General features: G+C 34.6%; 1 protein-coding gene across 1 annotated transcript; it reads left to right on the plus strand.

The window, feature by feature from the left end:
- The first annotated feature begins 7,841 nt into the window (after positions 1-7,841).
- On the plus strand, positions 7,842-10,690 carry LOC127879546 (uncharacterized). The gene is made up of 4 exons (XM_052426467.1): positions 7,842-7,928; positions 9,295-9,589; positions 9,929-10,066; positions 10,367-10,690. Exons 1-4 carry the CDS (start codon positions 7,884-7,886, stop codon positions 10,519-10,521), a joined length of 633 nt encoding a protein of 210 aa, XP_052282427.1. The 5' UTR covers positions 7,842-7,883; the 3' UTR covers positions 10,522-10,690.
- The last annotated feature ends 15,254 nt before the right edge of the window (positions 10,691-25,944 follow it).

Here is a 25,944-nt window from a genome sequence, read left to right on the forward strand (position 1 = left end):
TACGGTAAGAACCACAACTCAGTCTGCAAGGGACGATTACCGCTGCCTGTCTGCAGCAGACGACAAATGATTTTGCTCTAACAGTGAGTGTATATACCCTCGAGCAGTGAGTTTATATACCAGCTTGTAAGTCGACATTAGGCAGTCTAGTGTTTATCATTGAAATGTGTACATATTGGCTGCTTTCAGGGAAAATGGGGCTGAATGCACGTCAAATAAGATTAGCCTGTGCACATTGATTAGCCTGTGCAATGCGCACAAGCTAATCAAGGACGACAACAGCGAACAACTTCAGTGCCTTCAGCGCTTGGATTTATATTCGTCGCCAATTATTACTGAAGATTGTTTTCAAAGAATATTCTGTTACATCGTGCGCGTGGTGCGTTTTAAAGTGTAGATGGTATTGGTTATAAAAAACAGGATTTATTTACGTTAAATCCTGCAATTATTGATCAAATAATTCGTATATAGTGAGGTATTGAAACTGTGAGGTAATATCAAGTAGTGATCGCAATTACCGATAATCTAGGTTAAATCTACATTACAATGTTTTTTTCAAACGCTTGAATGTTGTCATGTAAGTGTTAATGGACGCCCGTTTCTTCAAAACGATGGTATTGAATTCAATGTGCATGTCTAATGATGTTATAAACACTAATAATTTTGGAACAAAAAGTGTGCCAATGAATTTAACAGGCGCCAAAGCAGACAATAGACAAGCGATTATAAACCTATACGAGTCATTTTGTGGTTTTGCTATTTCAGACGAATAACGTGGACACACATAGAGTTGTATGTTAATCTTATATTCTTGTGTTTATCTCCACATATTAACACGGCAGCTTTTAAATCGCAAGCGCACAATACATTAAAAGAAAGTGGTGCATAATGTAGTTACGTCAATTTTTGAGGTAACTGTATCTTTATTTAATATCAAAATGTGAACTCAGAATGCTATAAACTAATGGATTCGCCAATCTAATGGTTTTTAGTTGAAATGTTTGTTCGGCAAAATGTTGTTTGATGTTGACAGCCATTTTCATTTTTATTCTATTCTTATCCCATTTCTTACAATTGCCTCGGCTTTCTGAAATTCTAGACGCGTTGTTGATGCACAAAGTGACATAACATCCATCAGTTGACATCAAGAACTGCATATCATGTTTAAGAAACAAGTTAACACAACAGTCGTTAAGGAATTTGAAAATTGAAACATCAGAAATATTATAAGGACAGCAATTTCGTACGCCAGTCTCTTTTAGGTTACTCAACAATGGCCATATACAAATCCAGACAGTTCATATATATCCTTCCACTTCTATTGTCGTTCGTGTTCAGTTTGTTATTCATTATATGGTATTAATATGTGTTGAATAGCTCCTTGTTAATTAGATAATTCGCTGGTCATTTTCATTTTTCAGAAAACACTAACTTTTTCCAAGCAAACGTAACTTCATTAGATAACACCAGAAAAAGTTAACCTTTAAATTGTATATACCTGCAGTACTATCTTATGTAAGGACTAAAATGAATGTAGTGTATCCACGATAATTTTATGACAGCATTTCCACTTTATCTGCACTTTATTTGTATGTTTAATGTTTTATAATATGGTTTGCCCGATATTGTGTAGACAATTGGTCACTTTGAATAAAGCCATACATGATGAAATGACAATATTCACAGAAATTCATCATTCCAAAATTTCATGCGTTAATACGAAAAGAAATTGCACGAAATATTTGTTCCTTCTATGCGATTTGCGTATGATATATTGACCTTACGTTCTGGTTTAAAAAAAACTATTGTTCATATTAACTTCGAGGTAATCATACGACTACTGGTGAAGAATGTCGGAAGCTCAAATAAAACGAAAGTGATTGTTTCACGCATAACCTCGTTTCATTCCTATATACATTTGATTCGTATTGAATTCGATCCATAATCTAAAGTCGCTGATGTTGTTATTGTTTAATTGCAAGAACAGTTTGTGTCTTGACTTAAAAGCTTTGATGACATGATTTCAGGTGTATGTATGATCTTTATAATCATCAATGTGAAATTGCCATACAGCATCTGGTCATGTTTAAATTTACAAGTAATGCTTTTAAAACTATGATATTTATTATCGTAGCATTCGTGGAAACAATATAATAAGTGTCATAGATGAATATTATTTAATTTTTTGTGTTCGTGTTAAGGTGATACACAGATTTTTACACAAAACCTGCTGTTATAAAACAACCATAACGACATTGGTACCAGTATCTTTCACATTGTAGATCTTAAGTAGATTGTATTCACCATTTGTTTTCCGAAAATATTCGAAAGGGACGTCTCTTTTGTTTATATCTATATAAATGAATTTTGATCTCGGTATATTCGATCAATAGAACCTCGGATTATACATAAAACTCTAAAACAAATAAATAACAGCCAAAAAATACAAAACGCAAACTTCGATATAAAATTTCTTAAAATAATTCCCGAATGGCAAAAGTATGTAAAATCAAAGGACTAAACAAATTTCTATCCAGAACAAATTGAATCCCAAACACCAGCTTTCGTTTTTCGTGATAGCTGATTCCATTAAAATATTATCTTTCCGGACAGAGTTCTTAAGAAGCGTTTCAACGGAATGGTTGAATGCACCGAAGGCGAAATGCTGACGCAATCGATGAAACTATAATAATCAATAACTGAATTCATAATAATAATGTCAAATAAATATTCAAAACTGCTTTATAAATTAAATTCTTACATTTAAGTGAGTGTTATTATTGAACGTATTTGTATTCGATCCAATGGTCTTATAAACAGCTGTGTACAATTTCGTTGAGTAATGCGTTTCTTCGATATGTCTTTCACCTTCGACCAAATATTTATGGTTTAATTGGATTTCCTTCTGGAAAGCCTTAGCTGGATCTTTTTAGACAAAATGTATGCTAGATGATAGAGGTATCAGGTTTTGGATCGATATTCTGTGATTACGAAAGCTGTCCTGATTTTTTGATAATTCATTTAGTGAACAACTAATTGCTCCCTTACAACAACGCATCCCGTATCCGTGTGCGAAAATACTCAAATACACAAGAGCTTGTCACAGTGGTGCCAAATCACCGCCGAAATGTGTTTGCTTGTATGACAACATTTGTTTTAGAGAGCAGAATAGTATTTGTAAAAACAAATAAAGGGAGATAATTCATTATGCTCCGGACAAAAATTTACTTTGAAATTAAATAAAGGGATATAATTCAAACACTAAGATAGATAGAGTTATGGTTCTTAGTCACTGCACTTCTCCTACTTGCCCTCTGTTTAAGTTTAAACATTCAAGTAAATCCCTTCAGTAGATTGCGAGTTATGCTCCGGACAAAAATTTACTTTAAAATCATATAAAAAGGGAGATAATTCAAAAACTAAGGTAGATAGAGTTATGGTTTTTGATAACTGCACTTCTCCTAGTTGCCATCTGTTTATATTTCAAGTTTCAAGTAAATTCTTTAGTAGATTTAGAGTTATGCACCGGACAAAATTTACTTAAAAATTATATAAAATGGGAGATAATTAAAAAACAAAGGTAGATAGAGTTATGGTTCTTGGTCACTGCACTTCTCTTAGTTGCCATCTGTTTATATTTCAAGTTTCAAGTAAATCCCTTTGGTAGTTTTAGAGTTATGCTCCGGACAAAAATTTACTTTAAAATTATATAAAAGGGGAGATAATTAAAAAAATAAGGTAAATAGAGTAGTAATTCTTTGTCACTGCACATCTCCTAGTTGCCATCTGTTTATATTTCAAGTTTCAAGTAAATCCCTTCAGTAGATTTAGAGTTATTCTCCGGACAAAAATTTACTTTAAAATCATATAAAAGGGGAGATAATTCAAAAACTAAGGTAGATAGAGTTATGGTTTTTGATAACTGCACTTCTCCTAGTTGCCATCTGTTTATATTTCAAGTTTCAAGTAAATCTCTTTAGTATATTTAGAGTTATGCTCCGGACAAAAATTGACTTTAAAGTTATATAAAAGGGGATATAATTCAAAAACTAAGGTAGATAGAGTTATGGTTCTTGGTCACTGCACTTCTTATAGTTGCCATCTGTTTATATTCTAAGTTTAAAGTAAATCAATTGAATAGATTTGGAGTTATGCTCCGGACAAAGTTTCAGCCGGACGGACACACGGACAGGACCAATTACTATATCCCCTCCGAAAAGAATTTCGGCGGGGATAATAAATTCTTATAGGCGATCTTTTATCACGTCAGAAAAGTAATATGGGGATGGATCGATGTTCAGGCAAGATCGCCTACCATTAGAACGCCTTGAGTGTTTAATGCTTACATTAGCACAACCGCCGACAATTCCCCTGTTTTATTTACAGATACATTTACGCATCTTCCAATCAGTTTATAACCACATGGTGTCCATTTTATTCCCCTCTTAACGACACGAACATTATTGCTCACTTACTAATACAGAATAAAACAGATTTGGAAAACTTCTAGAATAGAGTATTGAAATAATAAAGCGCGCTTCTTTTATTTCAAATGTTTTAAGCAAAAAAAACAGCTTATCATTACAATCAAGTCTTCAATAAGAAAAAAAACAATTACTAATAGTTTACAGCATTAAATTACTAATTGCAAATCCATTTGACAAGGGTACATCCAAAACCTGCATATGAAACAAGGGCATACAAAACCAAGAGCTAGTGCGCTCGAATATTCATCCGCCTTCATTTTATCGGTTTATGGCTTCAGTGACCTGAAATAATGACCCAAAAAAATCCCCCATAACGTAAGTAAAGTATTAATCCCATGTCTGTACTTATTGTCTTTGCAATTTTTTACTTGCATTTAGGGGGGATATCTACTGCATTAAACTTCTTATTATCAGGTAAGTTATGACCCACCCTTAATTCGTTTGCGCTCAATATGAATGCAAATTTTCGTAGATTAATTGAAGATATAGAGGCATGTATTATATTTTTGTACAAACAGGATTTTCTTCTAAAACAATGTAAGATATATAAGTCTTGTTCAATTGTCTCAAAATATTAAATCTATGATCAGTAAAAATCAAACTGTAATATTTACGCAGCTACGTAATTGTTGTGCGATAATGTTTACCAAAATGTAATCATCGCATTCTTGAACTCATCCATTAACCTGACTTTATAGGTACAAAAGTGTTCTTTGACAGTGATAGTTTACATATGCCTTTGGAAGATGTGTAACGTTACAGAAATAGCTAGTTATTGCATATCAATTCTACATATCGCTTAAATCGACATGATCATTATGCCAAATCACATGTCATGAGTTACGGGCCTTGGCCATTCGCCATGTAAACTGATCCCAGAGACATTTGTGAGATAAATGAACAGTTGAAATAGTAACAGAGATAAGAGCACGAAAATCCTAACCTGAATTTCATCGTGTACGTAACACTTCCTCGCGTTTCTAATAAATTAAATGGGATGTATACAGCTAAGTTGCTTTCTGAAGTGATGGGCTTTGGTATAACAAAAAGAAACCGATTTTTTGAAAGGTTTCGTCGGAATGGATAAGTATTACAGCAAAATAATCATTATACGATTTTCTTGTTGTAACACTTTGTATTTATATATCAGCATGGACATAATGAAAAAATATCGAAAATACGCATGAAACGTAAATATTTGTGCCAAAACGCTTCGCAAATGCTTACAAAGTGTTAAGTCGGCATAATCGCAATACTTTTTTCATAAATAAACGTATTTAAGACAAATGTCATTTGCAAAATGCCATTTCAAAATACAAATACACGAAACGATATAACGATCCAAACAGAGGAAAGTGTAAATAATTATCTGTTTCTGAGCACTATTGATATATCGGCGTTCTTGTCCGCATATAGCATAATGTACTTAATTGTAATTACCGTTTCTGTTCAACTACTTTTGAAATACCGACTGATAATACTATTTCCTTCAAATCAATGTGAATATTGACACACAATCGGGTTCATATTTCAGATGAAACTTCTACCTAATACTCTGAAAATGGATACTGACATGGGAATCCATCAGCGACACATTGAATTGTCATAATCTAAATCACGCTTTTAACACCTCGCAACAAAATGTGTATATATGATCTGGATTTTTGCGAGTAAAAACTGTTTCAGTGTCATAAAAAAGTGAAGTCCATGATAAGAATAGCTTAAATATCTGTCAACATGCTCTCAATGTTTTTTTTTTAAAACATTCTCTTAGACAATTGAAATAATTGCATTTCTGTTATTTGTAGGGTTTTATAAAGAAATATTTGCAGCCAATTTAATATTTATTTCCTTATCCAACTTTGGTTAATGTAGCATTTAAGATAGGAACACAAATGTAACACTACTATCATCTTAAACAACACAGTTTTTTATTTTGTTATATATAGATTGATTAATTTGTACCCGTAAAAGATAATAATTATCTGTTTCGAGTACAAATAAATGAATCTATATATAACAAAATATAATTTAAATAATGCACCTGTTATAAAAATTGCCACATCATGGAGTTCACTTCGTTTAAAGTAATTTGGTAGGCACAGAGCAACACGGAAAATGATAGACAAGTAGCTCTCGTTAATGATCAAATTGTGACCACGTGGAAAACAATTAAGAAATAGAAAACCTCACTGAGGGCCTTATGGCAGAATAGTGGCCAGCCAGGCAGCCCCAAATAGTATATCGACCGAAGCCGAAGACAAATAATTTCACATATTGAGATACATTTATATAGAAATATCTGCTTTTATTACAGACATGTTTCTAAACATTGATCAATAATATTGCATTTAATTATTGTATTTTTCAAGATGTGATTAATAATACAAGACACACGCTTGTGACTTGCCTAAAGAATCGTGCTTTTACCCTAACTGTATAAAGCAGAAATCGCTTCGATGTAATCCTTGCACAAATGTTACAAATAAACATTCTAGCGGTCACTATTACATGCGCGCGCATCTGTACATGGCACTATTCAAAATAGCGCCCGCTGACTATGCGCGCGCATCTTTTCAGGGCACTATTCAAAATAACGGACCTGTGAAGTTTATATACGCAAACAAGTAACAAATTTACGTGTATAATATTTCCGATTGGGATTAAAGTTCTACCATGTGCGTCATAGGTTCGTCTATTCCCTCTTGTGTTTTTTACACAGCTCCTAATTCCATGGTGCATTATTATAAATGATAGTTATCATTATGTCATATATAACAATCAAAAGTATGTTTGGGTAAAAACATTATTATTTATTTCACTTTGTGTGCATAATATTGTTTCTTTTGCTCAGGAAACACTACTATGACCTATGTACTAATGTTGAAGTTTAATCATTCAGGAGTTCGAATGTCCACCTTATTGAATGAGCAACACTGCAAAGTTGAGAAGGAGAAGAAGGACACCATCCTTGGAGCATTCAAGCGGCAGGCAGAACTAGCAATTACAATATCAACTAGTGAAGAATTTGCCAAGGATATATCTGGCCCAAAGGCCACAGTGAAGGTCACACAGACAACTTTTGAATCTATTGCCAACTCTAATACAAGCGATATGTTTTTAAAGTTTGCAAGCCCAAAGAAAGAGGAAGGATGTTCGCAGTCTTGCAGTGAGAATGAAATGGCTACCAAACATAGAACCGATGTAAGTTATCATGACCAAATTTCCTTGAAGACCCCGTTTGAGCAAGAAAAAACTAATTTAAATTGAGTAGTAGATGATGTTGAGCTAGATCATAAATGATAGTTATCATTATGTCATATATAACAATCAAAAGTATGTTTGGGTAAAAAAATTATTCAATGTGCGGGAACAAAAACTGTCACATGACCACAAATGCGAACGACCACGGCTATTTTTCGGATAAAACGTCAATCGAAGGTATGTTTTCTTACGTTTTCTCCGTTTTAGCAGAACACATGTTACAATGCCTTGGTGCACCGTACTCAGTGCGAATTCTACTTTTCATTGATGTATTGCTCATATTTTTAGGTATAATACTTTTTGAGAACATTCAATGACAAATATCGAACTTGACGATGTAGACGACCACACATCTTGTTTCTGTGTCCGTTTCTCTTTTAAAAGACCAAGTTGTCAATGTTTAACTGTACTAATAAGACCAACAGAACAGTTTCGAAATCTAAATGGTTTAAAAAGGTTATAAACATTGTCTTAAGTATAGTTATAAAGGGAAAATAAATGTGCGAACGACCACACTTGAAAACCATTTGCGAACGACCACACTTTGTATATAAATTTATGCGAACGACCACACTTAATTATTAAACACTCGTACGAATGCACGCAAGCGCGCGCGCACACACGCGCACGCACACACACACACACAAATATACATACATACACATGCAGATACATACATACACATTCATATACACATGCAGATTCATGCATAAATATGCAGAAACATACATACAGATGTAGATACATACATGCACATGCAGATACATACATACACATGCAGATACATACATACACATGCAGATACATACATACACATGCAGATACATGCATACACATGCAGATACATACATACACATGCAGATACATACATACACATGCAGATACATACATACACATGCAGATACATGCATACACATGCAGATACATACATACACATGCAGATACAGCAATAAATATGCAGATACATACATACACATGCAGATACATACATACACATGCAGATACATACATACACTTACAGATACATACATACACATGCAGATACATACATACACATGCAGATACACGCATACACATGCAGATACTTACATACACGTGCATATACATACACACGCAGATACATACATAAACATGCAGATACATGCCTAAATATGCAGATACATACATACACATGCATATACACATGCAGATTCATGCATAAATATGCAGATACATACATACACATGCAGATACACGCATACACATGCAGATACATACATACACGTGCATATACATACACACGCAGATACATACATAAACATGCAGATACATGCCTAAATATGCAGATACATACATAAACATGCAGATACATACACACATACACATGCAGATGCATACATACACATGCAGATACATACATTAACATGCAGATATATAAATACACATGCAGATACATACTTAAACATGCAGATACATACATACACATGCAGATACACACACACACGCGCGCGCACACACACACATGCTAACAATAACAATAACTTTTAAATTTGATCTTTTTCAGTATTTTAACAAGATGCGACGAAAAACAAAGCTTAACTTACATAGAGTCAAATCCAGAAGATCGAAATGTGGTTATGCTGACATGACGCGAGAACTGCTTCAACTTGTCGCGATAGATGATGTAAACGCTCGGAAAACTTTGTTGCCACAAAAGAAATTCATCAACACCAAGATCTCGAACAAATCAGCACACCTATGCATGACGCCTTCGCGAACCAACAAACGCAAACTGACACCGTTGAAATCTCCTATTAAGACTCCTTTCAAATCTCCCATTTACAAAGCAAGAGCAATCGGTAAGAGATGTCCATCGTCTTTGTCTTGTTGTACGATGTCGAATGTATCAACAAGTCCAACAAGAGACTTTTTCTTAAGTGGTATCCGCTTTTTTAAAAGCATTGAGCGTTGACTTATCTGATAAAGAAGCACTTAACATAATTCTTTATTTTGCTCAAGCTCAACGAAGGGGACGGTGGAAATAGATTCCCTAAATATAAGCTTATGCGTTCAAAATTCTTCATAATAGGCCCGCCGTTTTTCAATTAATTTTTGTTTAGAACCTTTGTATACTTTAGTATAATTTAGTATATAGTCATAGAATATTCATGCATATAACAATATATTTTTTATTATAGACCATTTATATACCGTACGGGACGATCGCATAAATATCATCTGCTGGAGAAGTCTAAGGATTTATCATCAGAGTGTGACCAGAACTGTGCGGCATGCGTCTCTAGATTCAGAGCAGTCGTTACTGATATTACGATCAAGTAAGTTAGTTGGACTTACTGTAGGCTATGAAAACAAACTTCGTTTTGTTTATCCCGCTAGTACATATATGGCTTTATATGCTCAATTCCGATCGTTATGACAAAACAAATATCAATTGGAAACCACGTGCATTGTTTAACTTTGAAATAGGCTAGCAATGTTTAAAGTTTGAAAAATATTTTTAAGTTACAAATACTTAAATACGAACCATATAAATTTGTTTCAATATATTTTATCATCATATTTGCGCTAACTGATGTTTAAAATAATAAAGCTCAATATGGTATTCAATCTTACAGAGACCATTTCTTTGATCATCGAAAAGGGAGTAAGAAGAAAGGCGGGACCGTTGATATGGACAGAAACTCTATACAAAAAGGCGCCCTTGGTGTTAGGTGGGAAAAAGCTAGAAGAAATGATTCCAAAATGCTGGTTACTTCTAAAATGGGCTTAACAGACGTCATCTAACTTTCATTGTGTTTTGTGTACTATATTAAAACAGCAAAACGATGAATTCGAATGTAAATAATATAGATTATATACCAGCAACATGTAATGACATATTCATTTAAAGGTAAATATATGTACTTATGCGAACATTTACCAACTGAATGTGCATGTGTTTCTCCATATTGTATACGTAACCCATGCGTAAGTGGCGTATGTGGATACGCAACTTATTGTTTAACTTGTTATACGTGTTAATATATGCATAATAAATGAGGTGGAAGTCTTATGAAATATGCAGTTATTTACAATGGTGTTGAATGGTGAAACGAGTGAAAATTTATATTTGTATCCTTTCTATCACAAAACTGTACATTCATTTTATTTACCACAAACATTTTTTTCTGATTAACAATTTATTATAAAAAAATAATCAAAGACAAAGATCACAGTGCGGATATTTGCAAACATAAAACTGTCAGTCTAAAATGTATACTTATGTTTTCCTGAACACATTATCACAGAACATAAAAATAATAGCACTGAGTGTAAATAGTCATAAATCATCACATTAATGACTTCGCCATATGGAACATCAAGTATGCATTTATATAATACAAAAGCAAACCATCAATCAAATTGTGTTGAAACTTTTGACTAGAATTGTTTATATAATATCTGTATTAATCAGGTTTCTGTATCGTGTGACTCATTTATACTTCAAATGAGCATAACAAATTGTATAAACTATTTTAATTAATCTACAACATCGTTATCGTTAACGCATAAAAAACATTTACAAACGAAACATGAACTACAGAACAAGGTCTCTATAAATGATTTATCACAAGCACCAATTTATAACAAATACTATGTCACTAGAAAAACAGCAAACAACTCGTAAATGAAGATGAAAAATACCCACGAAATGGCTTCTTTCAAGCAGGTGAAAAACAATGTTGATGCCAAAATTGTGTTCCGAGTACACATTGATCACACACAAAGATTAGATTTTAGACGTAGATATTCGAATTTAGTCGCCTAGTTTCATGGAGCATTACTCTGAATAAATGGACATATCGACGGTTACCCCTCTATAAATACATATATAAAATACAATGATTGTAAGGTATATACCACAAAAAGCAATACTATGTTGATTGAATCGTTAAAAAATATAACAGCTAAAATATTGATTAACCAACACGTCCTCTGTTTGATTAAAACTCACACTTATGGAATCCGATTGCATCACATCAAAGTATATTTACAAGTCCGGTATCTACCGGCTTGGAGGTATTGCCATGTACATTATATTACTATAAGCTACTACAATGTTGCCGCAGTCGCTAAAATATCCCATTGAAAACTATGTATAATTATTGAAATATATATGCTACTAAGTGACTATCAACAAGATATCTACGTTTTAAGCAATAATTTTAATATTTTTTAAAACTGTATAAGCCGAAAATTTGTCCCTATAAAATAGTGTTGCATCCACAAAAATTACGTCTTGTACTTATACAAAGTATGAACAACAGAACTATGAAGTTTCAGTTTGACGCACATAATTGTTTGTTGTTAAGTTCGCATGTACAATGATGCAGGTATCGTGTACAAGGTAAAACAAGAGAATTTACCTAAGTGAGAGGGGACAACTCTGCAATAAATAGCATGACATACACCAAAACGAAGTATTGTATATATTATAAAACTCATTTAAAAAGTTTCATTTTAATACACAACAAACTCCAATAAACCACAAAAATTGTGTTTGGACGGGTAAAAGGACCATGTATAAAATGTATGTAACTACACATAATCACTTCACGGACAGCACAATACAAATGCATGATTGGCGAACTGTACACTTGGCGTCGCTTAATTACTGCTGTGTACTTTCATGTGACGAGACAGGCTACTTCGATGCCGGAATACTTTGTCACACTTCAAGCATTTCAAGTTATGTTCTTCGTTGTGCATATCTATGTGTGCCTTTAAATTGGAATTCTCAGCAAAACGTACGCCACATTTATCACACGCAATTGTCTGCCCATTTTCCCGCCGCATGTGCTTCTGCAGGTCAGCATTTGTAGGAAATGACTTACTGCACTTGGTACACACGAATGCCTTCTCTTCGCCATGTACATGGCATCTACAATTATAATTATCAGTAAATTTTAATAGCGTTTAATTATATAAGAACCTTCTCAATTTTCTTATTTTAGTCAAAATATTTTATAATGGGTCAATAAGTATTAATCATATGGTGTAAAGCCCAAGTCTCACTATTGCCGGTGTAGCACCGCTTAATCCCGGTTTGATAGAGCCGGTCGGCCGGCGACTTCCGGGATGATCGATGGTTATTTTTTAGCGCGGTAACATATTCCCGGTTTACATCCTGGCAGAGTCCCGGTCAGCCCCGGTAGAGCTACGGTTTATCCCGGTGAGTTCCGGTCGTAGCCGGGGGAGTCCCGGTCGTAGTCGGTAGCGTCCCGGTGAAAGCCGGTGGCGTCCCGGCAGAGCTCCGGTGACATGCCGGTGGAGATACGGTGCTGCCCCGGTTGTTCCCGGTGCCGCGCCGGTTGTTCCCGGTACGTCCCGGTGACTCCCGGTTCATGCTGGAGGCAATAACCGTAACTCTGCCGTGATTAACCGGCTACAACCGGGGCTCCACCAGCACGAACCGTAGCTCTACCGGCATTAATTGGTGAAACGTAGCTACACCGGGACTCTGCCGGCATTCATCGGGGCTATACCGGCGTCAGACCGGGACGTTGCCGTAGTTCTGCCGGGGTCAAAAGCATCTCAGATAAACCCCGGTTCGTGCCGGTGGAGCTACGGTGCTGACCCGGTTGTTCCCGGTGTCGCGCCGGTTGTTTCCGGTACGGCCCGGTGACTCCCGGTTCATCCCGGAGGTATTAAACATTTAAATAGTTTGCCGGTGGAGCCCCGGTTGTACCCGGTTCATCCCGGACATTCCTGGTGGAGCCCCGGTTCATACCGGTAGACCCCGGATCACGCATCGGGGCTCCACCGGCATCGCAAAATGTGTTAGTGAGACTGGGCCTTAAACTATCAGTACTTCATGCTGTTTATTAAGCCCATGTTGATCCCATTACAAACATAAGCAAGTAAGACTTTTTGCATGTGACATGATACACTAGTTATGAAATACAATAGTTTTGATAGGTTAAGCACCCATCTTTGCTGTGTCGATTTTGTACCTCTTATTTGTAAAATTTCATCAGGGTTAAATAGAAATTAAAAAGAAGAAATTAACAGCATATTTTTGTATTAATTACACTTTCTGACAAACATAATTCAATATATGATTAACACAATTATTGTACCTGTGCGTGTTCAGATTCGCCTTGCTGAAGAACACTTTATCGCAGCATGCATATCCCTTCCCAGTCCCTGTGTGACTAATCTCATGCTGGCGCAGAGACGACTTGCTTTTAAGTACGTTGCCACAATAGCGGCATATATGTGGGTCTGAGCGATTCATCTGAAATATACATTTTATTGCATCCATACATGTGTCAAGAATACAGTGTGTGGTCGTTCGCCTATAACTCGGGTGTGGTCGTTCGCCAATTTCAAAACAAATGTCGTCGGTCGTTCTAAATAATAAAATATTAATATTGAGACTTATATTTGGTCGTATTTGAAATAAATACGCATAATGACAGTAATAAAACCTTCATTTGTAATCGCTTTAACAACAAACACAGGTATTAGTAAAAATGTGTGGTCGTCTACATCGTCAAGTTCGATATTTGTCATTGAATGTTCTCAAAAAGTATTATACCTAAAAATATGAGCAATACATCAATGAAAAGTAGAATTCGCACTGATTACGGTGCACCAAGGCATTGTAACATGTGTTCTGCTCAAACGGAGAAAACGTAAGAAAACATACCTTCGATTGACGTTTTATCCGAAAAATAGCCGTGGTCGTTCGCATTTGTGGTCATGTGACAGTTTTTGTTCCCGCACATTGTTATTATTTATTTCACTTTGTGTGCATAATATTGTTTCTTTTGCTCGGGAAACACTACTATGACCTATGTACTAATGTTGAAGTTTAATCATTCAGGAGTTCGAATGTTCACCTTATTGAATGAGCAACACTGCAAAGTTGAGAAGGAGAAGAAGGACACCATCCTTGGAGCATTCAAGCGGCAGGCAGAACTAGCAATTACAATATCAACTAGTGAAGAATTTGCCAAGGATATATCTGGCCCAAAGGCCACAGTGAAGGTCACACAGACAACTTTTGAATCTATTGCCAACTCTAATACAAGCGATATGTTTTTAAAGTTTGCAAGCCCAAAGAAAGAGGAAGGATGTTCGCAGTCTTGCAGTGAGAATGAAATGGCTACCAAACTTCGAACCGATGTAAGTTATCATGACCAAATTTCCTTGAAGACCCCGTTTGAGCAAGAAAAAACTAATTTAAATTGAGTAGTAGATGATGTTGAGCTAGATCACTCGGATTATGAGGTGGGAAAAAATCAATTAAAGACTCTGCAAATTGATGAGCAGATAAACATTGTTGACATGACAAAAGTGGAGGGGTCATCTAGAAGGGGTGTGTTTCATACTCCCAGGTCTTCGAGAAAAAGGGAAAAAAACTGAGCCCGAGAGCGAGAGATATGAATGCTCAGTTTGTGCAAAGACATTGATATGCAGAGGGTTGAACCAGTTTAATCAACATGTTGATGCATGTTTAAAAGGTGATGGTAATGACATCAATCTTGGCAAGGCAAGGGTTGTTGTTCAAATTCAGATGATATGAATATTAAAGGTGATATAAATGCTTCATGTGAAAATTATCAAAAGAAGGTAAACATGGGGCAAATATATGAGGTAAACAATTCAATTAGGTTTGGAGATTTACTATGAGTGTCATAGGTTCCTCTATTCCCTCTTGTGTTTTTTACACAGCTCCTAATTCCGTAGCCTATTGTTATAAATGCTAGTTTTTATCATGTCATATGTAACATTTTAAAGCATGTCTGGGTAAACACATTAATAATTCACTTTGCGCGTATAATGTTGATTCTTTGGCCTTAGAAACACTATTGTGACTCATGTACAAATGTTGAAGGTTATTAATTCAGGAGTTCGTATGTCCAGCTTATTGAATGAGCAACACTGCAAAGAGCAGAAGAAGAACACCATTCTTGGGGCATTCAAGCGGCAGGCCGAACTAGCAAGTACAATATCACCTAGTGAAAAATTTGCTAAGGATATATCTTGCCCAAAGGCCACAGTGAAGGTCACACAGACAACTTTTGAATCTTTTGCCAACTCTAATACAAGCGATATGTTTTTAAAGTTTGCAAGCTCAAAGAAAGAGGAAGGGTTCTCTCAGTCTTGCAGTGACTATGAAATGGTTGCCAAACATAGAACTGATGGTAGTAAACATGACCAACATTCCATGAAGACCTCAATTAAGCAAAAAACAACAAATTTAAATCGAGTAGTGGATGATGTTGAGCTAGATAGCTCTGATTATAAGTGGTAAACGATCAATCAAAGACTCTGCAAAATGATGAGCAGATACACATTGTTGATATGGCAAAAGTGGAGAGGTCAACTAGAAGAGGAGTGTTTCATACCCCGAGGTCTTCAAGAAAAAGGAGGAAAACTGAGCCTGAACGTGAGAGATATGAATGCCCAGGTTGTGCAAAGACTGTGATATGCAAAGGACTGAACCAGTTTAATGAACATGTTGGTGCATGTTTGAAATGTGATGGTAATGACATCAATCTGGACAAGGGTTGTTGTTCAAATTCAGATGATATGAATATTAAAGGTGATATAAATGCTTCATGTGAAAATTATCAAAAGAAGGTAATCCTTCAAGTGAATGATAAACAGATGACAACTCGTAAATGTGCATTGATTGAAAATGCATAAGCTGTGATAGATGAATCTGAAAAGGATTGTGCAGATAATGTTTTGCATGCAGTTTCTTGTTTGGGCCCAGTGATTGAAGATACTGACCAACGTCCAATAGAAAAAACATACACAGGAGAATGATATTTGTTCAAGTGTAGCAACAGAAGTCAGTCAAAATTTTGATTAAATTTCCCGTGAAGCAAATGAACAAACTGTTTGCATTGCAATTAAGAAGCCTAACAGTACTGGTATGCTTGTTGACTGGATGGAAGTTATAGAAACTGCCAGTGAGGAAACTGGAAATGACAGCCTATAACATGGAATACAGTTACCGTCTTCTGTTTGTGAAGATACTAAGCCAAATGAAGATGATGAAGATTTTATAGAAACAAGAACATATCAAAATCACCACATGTCAACACTCATTGGACAAGATTTTGATAATATTCGACACAATTCTATTCTCCATTCACATAACATTGGAAACAAAGAATTTTACGTTGACAAATATAACAATTGTGCTGATGGAAATAACTTGAGTGATAATTTTGCAAATAAAACTCAATCTAAAGATGAAGGCTTCTGCGGAAATAACAGAGTCTTTAAAGCCTTCACAATTTTAACCAAACTGAATTTGGAGAATAAGGAAGACCCATAGTTTGATGACTCAAGACCAAGTACCAGTGAACAAGACTATAATAAGGTGAGCCCATGACAATTGTGGAAGGTTTAAATAATAAAAGCAAGAACTGTTTTAATGTTTTTACCCAAACATACTTTTGAATGCTGACAAAGTGATGAAAGCGGACGACAGTCAAACAAATGCTCATTTCATAACTATTGTTGACCCTTGTTGTTTTTTTGATAATCATTTACAAGCTTCAACAAGTGGCATGGAATATAACGAAACAATGACAAAAGAAGACAGGATACATGTTGATGAAACAGAAAAAAAATAGGAATCAACTCGTAGGCACTGTCAGGTCTGCAGATGGTGAAAGGGACAGCTCAGAGATTGATGGCATGCACAGAAGCGGGCTGCTGAATATTGACAAGACAATGTGCGAAACTTCTGATGAGGCTAAAACATCATCGTTGCTAGTGTGCCCAGTGTGTTGCATGGAGCAGAGGTCAGCCAGCTTTGACGAGTTCAACGGCTACGTGGACCAGTGCCTCAGTAGAGGTGCCACATCTGAGATACTGAAAGAGCAGAGGGCAGAGGAGAAGAGAAAGCAGAAAAGGTAAGCTTCTTACATTCAGGACTCAATGAAACATTTGCAAAATTATTAATTTTTATCACAAGAACACTCAGTAAATGTGAAAGTACAAGTAAAACAGAACACGTACCTTTATATTTAACGCACTTGTTACTCCCAAATACGCCTTTAATAGAAGTCTGTTCTAAAAAATCTAATTCCTATACATGTCATAGATACAAGAACTGTTACTCTATGTATTTTAAAGTTTTTTTCCTACAAATTAATGCGATCAATTTTCTACATTCATTAAATGATTTTCCTAGTTCATTACAGTCATTTATCTTTATTTTTGTTATTTTCGTGGTATTCATTATTACACACTTTATATCATACTCGAATAAGATATTTATATAATACGTCAATACCAATGATGATGAATGAGGTATTTTTCGACCGTCTACTTTATGTAAGATAATGTGTATGATTAATATTTTTAGAACTTATTCTGTGAGAACACATTTCTATTAAGATGCCTGCCGCATTCTTACTCCCCCGGAAGAAATCCACCATAACAAAAGCGGCAGACAGTGATGCCATCAAACAAATTGCCATGTCGGAGCATAAAATCGTTCCTGCAAAAATGATAGAACTGATATACCCGTGTTATTATTTTTGTACAAATGGGTGCACACAGTCTACCGGGAACGTGTTTTCCTGCATTATAGTAATTGGATTTAAAATGCTGATAATGAATGTAGCCTTCCCATTTACTTTCACTAGTTATAGCATTTTAATATGAATATAAATAATAACTAAAGCAAAATAAGAACATGTTTGACAAGTGCACAAAAGGAACATTGTTGAAACATGTTATCTGTCTTGGATCCATTAAACTGTCCATTATTTTTATATTAAACCATGCATTATTAAAATTGTATATTATGTTCATTTCGAACTTACGCGGTTTACGTTTTTTGTGTGAATAATTTCTGAATGCACACTTACGCCACATCATGGAGTTAGGCTAGAAAAACAATCAATAAGAATTTACTGCCTTGATTAAGTTCTGGTGTTGGCTATTTGATGCAAAGTATACCCTTAGCAGTCGCCATTGTTTGTCTTATTTTAATGAAAATGAGCGCTGTCGATTATTTTATTGCGCGACGTGCATAATATTTTCAAATTGGAGTAATGTATCGTGAAATTTGAAGTTTAACGGGAGATAAACGCAATTGCTGTTAATGGCTTTACTGTTATAAAGCCATCATGTTGACTATGTTATAAATTCTAGCATATTAACGTTATTCAAGACACACGGGGGCAATGCGCAACAGAAGCTTTGTTTTTTCATTACAGCTAGAAAGGTATAATTGACGATGAAGGAATTTACTGGTATTAATCGCATTTTTATTACACTGAAACAGTTTTTACTCGCAAAAATCCAGATCATATATACAAATTTTGTTGCGAGGTGTTAAAAGCGTGATTTAGATTATGACAATTCAATGTGTCGCTGATGGATTCCCATGTCAGTATCCATTTTCAGAGTATTAGGTAGAAGTTTCATCTGAAATATGAACCCGATTGTGTGTCAATATTCACATTGATTTGAAGGAAATAGTATTATCAGTCGGTATTTCAAAAGTAGTTGAACAGAAACGGTAATTACAATTAAGTACATTATGCTATATGCGGACAAGAACGCCGATATATCAATAGTGCTCAGAAACTGATAATTATTTACACTTTCCTCTGTTTGGATCGTTATATCGTTTCGTGTATTTGTATTTTGAAATGGCATTTTGCAAATGACATTTGTCTTAAATACGTTTATTTATGAAAAAAGTATTGCGATTATGCCGACTTAACACTTTGTAAGCATTTGCGAAGCGTTTTGGCACAAATATTTACGTTTCATGCGTATTTTCGATATTTTTTCATTATGTCCATGCTGATATATAAATACAAAGTGTTACAACAAGAAAATCGTATAATGATTATTTTGCTGTAATACTTATCCATTCCGACGAAACCTTTCAAAAAATCTGTTTCTTTTTGTTATACCAAAGCCCATCACTTCAGAAAGCAACTTAGCTGTATACATCCCATTTAATTTATTAGAAACGCGAGGAAGTGTTACGTACATGATGAAATTCAGGTTAGGATTTTCGTGCTCTTATCTCTGTTACTATTTCAACTGTTCATTTATCTCACAAATGTCTCTGGGATCAGTTTACATGGCGAATGGCCAAGGCCCGTAACTCATGACATGTGATTTGGCATAATGATCATGTCGATTTAAGCGATATGTAGAATTGATATGCAATAACTAGCTATTTCTGTAACGTTACACATCTTCCAAAGGCATATGTAAACTATCACTGTCAAAGAACACTTTTGTACCTATAAAGTCAGGTTAATGGATGAGTTCAAGAATGCGATGATTACATTTTGGTTAACATTATCGCGCAACAATTACGTAGCTGCGTAAATATTACAGTTTGATTTTTACTGATCATAGATTTAATATTTTGAGACAATTGAACAAGACTTATATATCTTACATTGTTTTAGAAGAAAATCCTGTTTGTACAAAAATATAATACATGCCTCTATATCTTCAAATAATCTACGAAAATTTGCATTCATATTGAGCGAAAACGAACTAAGGGTGGGTCATAACTTACCTGATAATAAGAAGTTTAATGCAGTAGATATCCCCCCTAAATGCAAGTAAAAAATTGCAAAGACAATAAGTACAGACATGGGATTAATACTTTACTTACGTTATGGGGGATTTTTTGGGTCATTATTTCAGGTCACTGAAGCCATAAACCGATAAAATGAAGGCGGATGAATATTCGAGCGCACTAGCTCTTGGTTTTGTATGCCCTTGTTTCATATGCAGGTTTTGGATGTACCCTTGTCAAATGGATTTGCAATTAGTAATGCAATGCTGTAAACTATTAGTAATTGTTTTTTTTCTTATTGAAGACTTGATTGTAATGATAAGCTGTTTTTTTGCTTAAAACATTTGAAATAAAAGAAGCGCGCTTTATTATTTCAATACTCTATTCTAGAAGTTTTCCAAATCTGTTTTATTCTGTATTAGTAAGTGAGCAATAATGTTCGTGTCGTTAAGAGGGGAATAAAATGGACACCATGTGGTTATAAACTGATTGGAAGATGCGTAAATGTATCTGTAAATAAAACAGGGGAATTGTCGGCGGTTGTGCTAATGTAAGCATTAAACACTCAAGGCGTTCTAATGGTAGGCGATCTTGCCTGAACATCGATCCATCCCCATATTACTTTTCTGACGTGATAAAAGATCGCCTATAAGAATTTATTATCCCCGCCGAAATTCTTTTCGGAGGGGATATAGAAATTGGTCCTGTCCGTGTGTCCGTCCGGCTGAAACTTTGTCCGGAGCATAACTCCAAATCTATTAAATGGATTTACTTTAAACTTAGAATATAAACAGATGGCAACTAGAAGAAGTGCAGTGACCAAGAACCATAACTCTATCTACCTTAGTTTTTGAATTATATCCCCTTTTATATAACTTTAAAGTCAATTTTTGTCCGGAGCATAACTCTAAATATACTAAAGGGATTTACTTGAAACTTGAAATATAAACAGATGGCAACTAGGAAAAGTGCAGTTATCAAAAACCATAACTCTATCTACCTTAGTTTTTGAATTATCTCCCCTTTTATATGATTTTAAAGTAAATTTTTGTCCGGAGAATAACTCTAAATCTACTGAATGGATTTACTTGAAACTTGAAATATAAACAGATGGCAACTAGGAGCAGTGCTGTGACAAAGAACCACTACTCTATCTACCTTAGATTTTTAATTATCTCCCCTTTTATATAATTTTAAAGTAAATTTTTGTCCGGAGCATAACTCTAAAACTACCAAAGGGATTTACTTGAAACTTGAAATATAAACAGATGGCAACTAAGAGAAGTGCAGTGACCAAGAACCTTAACTCTATCTACCTTTGTTTTTTAATTATCTCCCCTTTTATATAATTTTAAAGTAAATTTATTTTGTCCGGTGCATAACTCTAAATCTACTAAAGAATTTACTTGAAACTTGAAATATACACATATGACATCTAGGAGAAGTGCAGTGACCAAGAACCATAACTCTATTATCTATCTTAGTTTTTTAATTATCTCCCCTTTTTTATAATTTTAAAGTAAATTTTTGTCCGGAGCATAACTCGCAATCTACTGAAGGGATTTACTTGAATGTTTAAACTTAAACAGAGGGCAAGTATGAGAAGTGCAGTGACTAAGAACCATAACTCTATCTATCTTAGTGTTTGAATTATATCCCTTTATTTAATTTCAAAGTAAATTTTTGTCCGGAGCATAATGAATTATCTCCCTTTATTTGTTTTTACAAATACTATTCTACTCTCTAAAACAAATGTTGTCATACAAGCAAACACATTTCGGCGGTGATTTGGCACCACTATGACAAGCTCTTGTGTATTTGAGTATTTTCGCACACGGATACGGGATGCGTTGTTGTAAGGGAGCAATTAGTTGTTCACTAAATGAATTATCAAAAAATCAGGACAGCTTTCGTAATCACAGAATATCGATCCAAAACCTGATACCTCTATCATCTAGCATACATTTTGTCTAATAAGATCCAGCTAAGGCTTTCCAGAAGGAAATCCAATTAAACCATAAATAGTTGGTCGAAGGTGAAAGACATATCGAAGAAACGCATTACTCAACGAAATTGTACACAGCTGTTTATAAGACCATTGGATCGAATACAAATACGTTCAATAATAACACTCACTTAAATGTAAGAATTTAATTTATAAAGCAGTTTTGAATATTTATTTGACATTATTATTATGAATTCAGTTATTGATTATTATAGTTTCATCGATTGCGTCAGCATTTCGCCTTCGGTGCATTCAACCATTCCGTTGTAACGCTTCTTAAGAACTCTGTCCGGAAAGATAATATTTTAATGGAATCAGCTATCACGAAAAACGAAAGCTGGTGTTTGGGATTCAATTTGTTCTGGATAGAAATTTGTTTAGTCCTTTGATTTTACATACTTTTGCCATTCGGGAATTATTTTAAGAAATTTTATATCGAAGTTTGCGTTTTGTATTTTTTGGCTGTTATTTATTTGTTTTAGAGTTTTATGTATAATCCGAGGTTCTATTGATCGAATATACCGAGATCAAAATTATTGTATATAGATATAAACAAAAGAGACGTCCCCTGCGAATATTTTCGGAAAACAACTGGTGAATACAATCTACTTAAGATCTACAATGTGAAAGATACTGGTACCAATGTCGTTATGGTTGTTTTATAATAGCAGGTTTTGTGTAAAAATCTGTGTATCACCTTAACACGAACACAAAAAATTAAAAAATATTCATCTATGACACTTATTATATTGTTTCCACGAATGCTACGATAATAAATATCATAGTTTTAAAAGCATTACTTGTAAATTTAAACATGACCAGATGCTGTATGGCAATTTCACATTGATGATTATAAAGATCATACATACACATGAAATCATGTCATCAAAGCTTTTAAGTCAAGACACAAACTGTTCTTGCAATTAAACAATAACAACATCAGCGACTTTAGATTACGGACCGAATTCAATACGAATCAAATGTATATAGGAATGAAACGAGGTTATGCGTGAAACAATCACTTTCGTTTTATTTGAGCTTCCGACATTCTTCACCAGTAGTCGTATGATTACCTCGAAGTTAATATGAACAAAAGTTTTTTTTAAACCAGAACGTAAGGTCAATATATCATACGCAAATCGCATAGAAGGAACAAATATTTCGTGCAATTTCTTTTCGTATTAACGCATGAAATTTTGGAATGATGAATTTCTGTGAATATTGTCATTTCATCATGTATGGCTTTATTCAAAGTGACCAATTGTCTACACAATATCGGGCAAACCATATTATAAAACATTAAACATACAAATAAAGTGCAGATAAAGTGGAAATGCTGTCATAAAATTATCGTGGATACACTACATTCATTTTAGTCCTTACATAAGATAGTACTGCAGGTATATACAATTTAAAGGTTAACTTTTTCTGGTGTTATCTAATGAAGTTACGTTTGCTTGGAAAAAGTTAGTGTTTTCTGAAAAATGAAAATGACCAGCGAATTATCTAATTAACAAGGAGCTATTCAACACATATTAATACCATATAATGAATAACAAACTGAACACGAACGACAATAGAAGTGGAAGGATATATATGAACTGTCTGGATTTGTATATGGCCATTGTTGAGTAACCTAAAAGAGACTGGCGTACGAAATTGCTGTCCTTATAATATTTCTGATGTTTCAATTTTCAAATTCCTTAACGACTGTTGTGTTAACTTGTTTCTTAAACATGATATGCAGTTCTTGATGTCAACTGATGGATGTTATGTCACTTTGTGCATCAACAACGCGTCTAGAATTTCAGAAAGCCGAGGCAATTGTAAGAAATGGGATAAGAATAGAATAAAAATGAAAATGGCTGTCAACATCAAACAACATTTTGCCGAACAAACATTTCAACTAAAAACCATTAGATTGGCGAATCCATTAGTTTATAGCATTCTGAGTTCACATTTTGATATTAAATAAAGATACAGTTACCTCAAAAATTGACGTAACTACATTATGCACCACTTTCTTTTAATGTATTGTGCGCTTGCGATTTAAAAGCTGCCGTGTTAATATGTGGAGATAAACACAAGAATATAAGATTAACATACAACTCTATGTGTGTCCACGTTATTCGTCTGAAATAGCAAAACCACAAAATGACTCGTATAGGTTTATAATCGCTTGTCTATTGTCTGCTTTGGCGCCTGTTAAATTCATTCATAATATTTGTATAGTACGGCAGCGTTCTATACACAAGTGCGATTCATTTGTACTGGTAAATAGCTGCAATATTCACCAACCGGACTCGACAATCGGCTAGAAAAAACTGTCAGTTGCTTAAAAGTACAAATTTATCTTATTGAGCACGATTATAATAAATAATAATAATAATAATAATAATAATAATAATAATAATAATAATAATAATAATACCTCATATATTTGTCCCATGTTTACCTTCTTTTGATAATTTTCACATGAAGCATTTATGAAAACTTACATCGGTTCTATGTTTGGTAGCCATTTCATTCTCACTGCAAGTCTGCGAACATCCTTCCTCTTTCTTTGGGCTTGCAAACTTTAAAAACATATCGCTTGTATTAGAGTTGGCAATAGATTCAAAAGTTGTCTGTGTGACCTTCACTGTGGCCTTTGGGCCAGATATATCCTTGGCAAATTCTTCACTAGTTGATATTGTAATTGCTAGTTCTGCCTGCCGCTTGAATGCTCCAAGGATGGTGTCCTTCTTCTCCTTCTCAACTTTGCAGTGTTGCTCATTAAATAAGGTGGACATTCGAACTCCTGAATGATTAAACTTCAACATTAGTACATAGGTCATAGTAGTGTTTCCTGAGCAAAAGAAACAATATTATGCACACAAAGTGAAATAAATAATAATTTTTTTACCCAAACATACTTTTGATTGTTATATATGACATAATGATAACTATCATTTATAATAATGCACCATGGAATTAGGAGCTGTGTAAAAAACACAAGAGGGAATAGACGAACCTATGACGCACATGGTAGAACTTTAATCCCAATCGGAAATATTATACACGTAAATTTGTTACTTGTTTGCGTATATAAACTTCACAGGTCCGTTATTTTGAATAGTGCCCTGTAAAGATGCGCGCGCATAGTCAGCGGGCGCTATTTTGAATAGTGCCATGTACAGATGCGCGCGCATGTAATAGTGACCGCTAGAATGTTTATTTGTAACATTTGTGCAAGGTTTACATCGAAGCGATTTCTGCTTTATACAGTTAGGGTAAAAGCACGATTCGTTAGGCAAGTCACAAGCGTGTGTCTTGTATTATTAATCACATCTTGAAAAATACAATAATTAAATGCAATATTATTGATCAATGTTTAGAAACATGTCTGTAATAAAAGCAGATATTTCTATATAAATGTATCTCAATATGTGAAATTATTTGTCTTCGGCTTCGGTCGATATACTATTTGGGGCTGCCTGGCTGGCCACTATTCTGCCATAAGGCCCTCAGTGAGGTTTTCTATTTCTTAATTGTTTTCCACGTGGTCACAATTTGATCATTAACGAGAGCTACTTGTCTATCATTTTCCGTGTTGCTCTGTGCCTACCAAATTACTTTAA

The sequence above is a fragment of the Dreissena polymorpha genome, chromosome 4 (assembly GCF_020536995.1).
Source record: "Dreissena polymorpha isolate Duluth1 chromosome 4, UMN_Dpol_1.0, whole genome shotgun sequence".
Lineage (NCBI taxonomy): Eukaryota > Metazoa > Mollusca > Bivalvia > Myida > Dreissenidae > Dreissena > Dreissena polymorpha.

Bases quoted from the DNA above. Each gene is read 5' to 3' on its own strand.
- LOC127879546 (XM_052426467.1), top strand. From the start codon at position 7,884: ATGCGAACGACCACGGCTATTTTTCGGATAAAACGTCAATCGAAG. The intron at 7,929-9,294 runs GTATGTTTTCTT...GATCTTTTTCAG, and splicing joins GGATAAAACGTCAATCGAAG to TATTTTAACAAGATGCGACG. The intron at 9,590-9,928 runs GTAAGAGATGTC...TTTTTATTATAG, and splicing joins TTACAAAGCAAGAGCAATCG to ACCATTTATATACCGTACGG.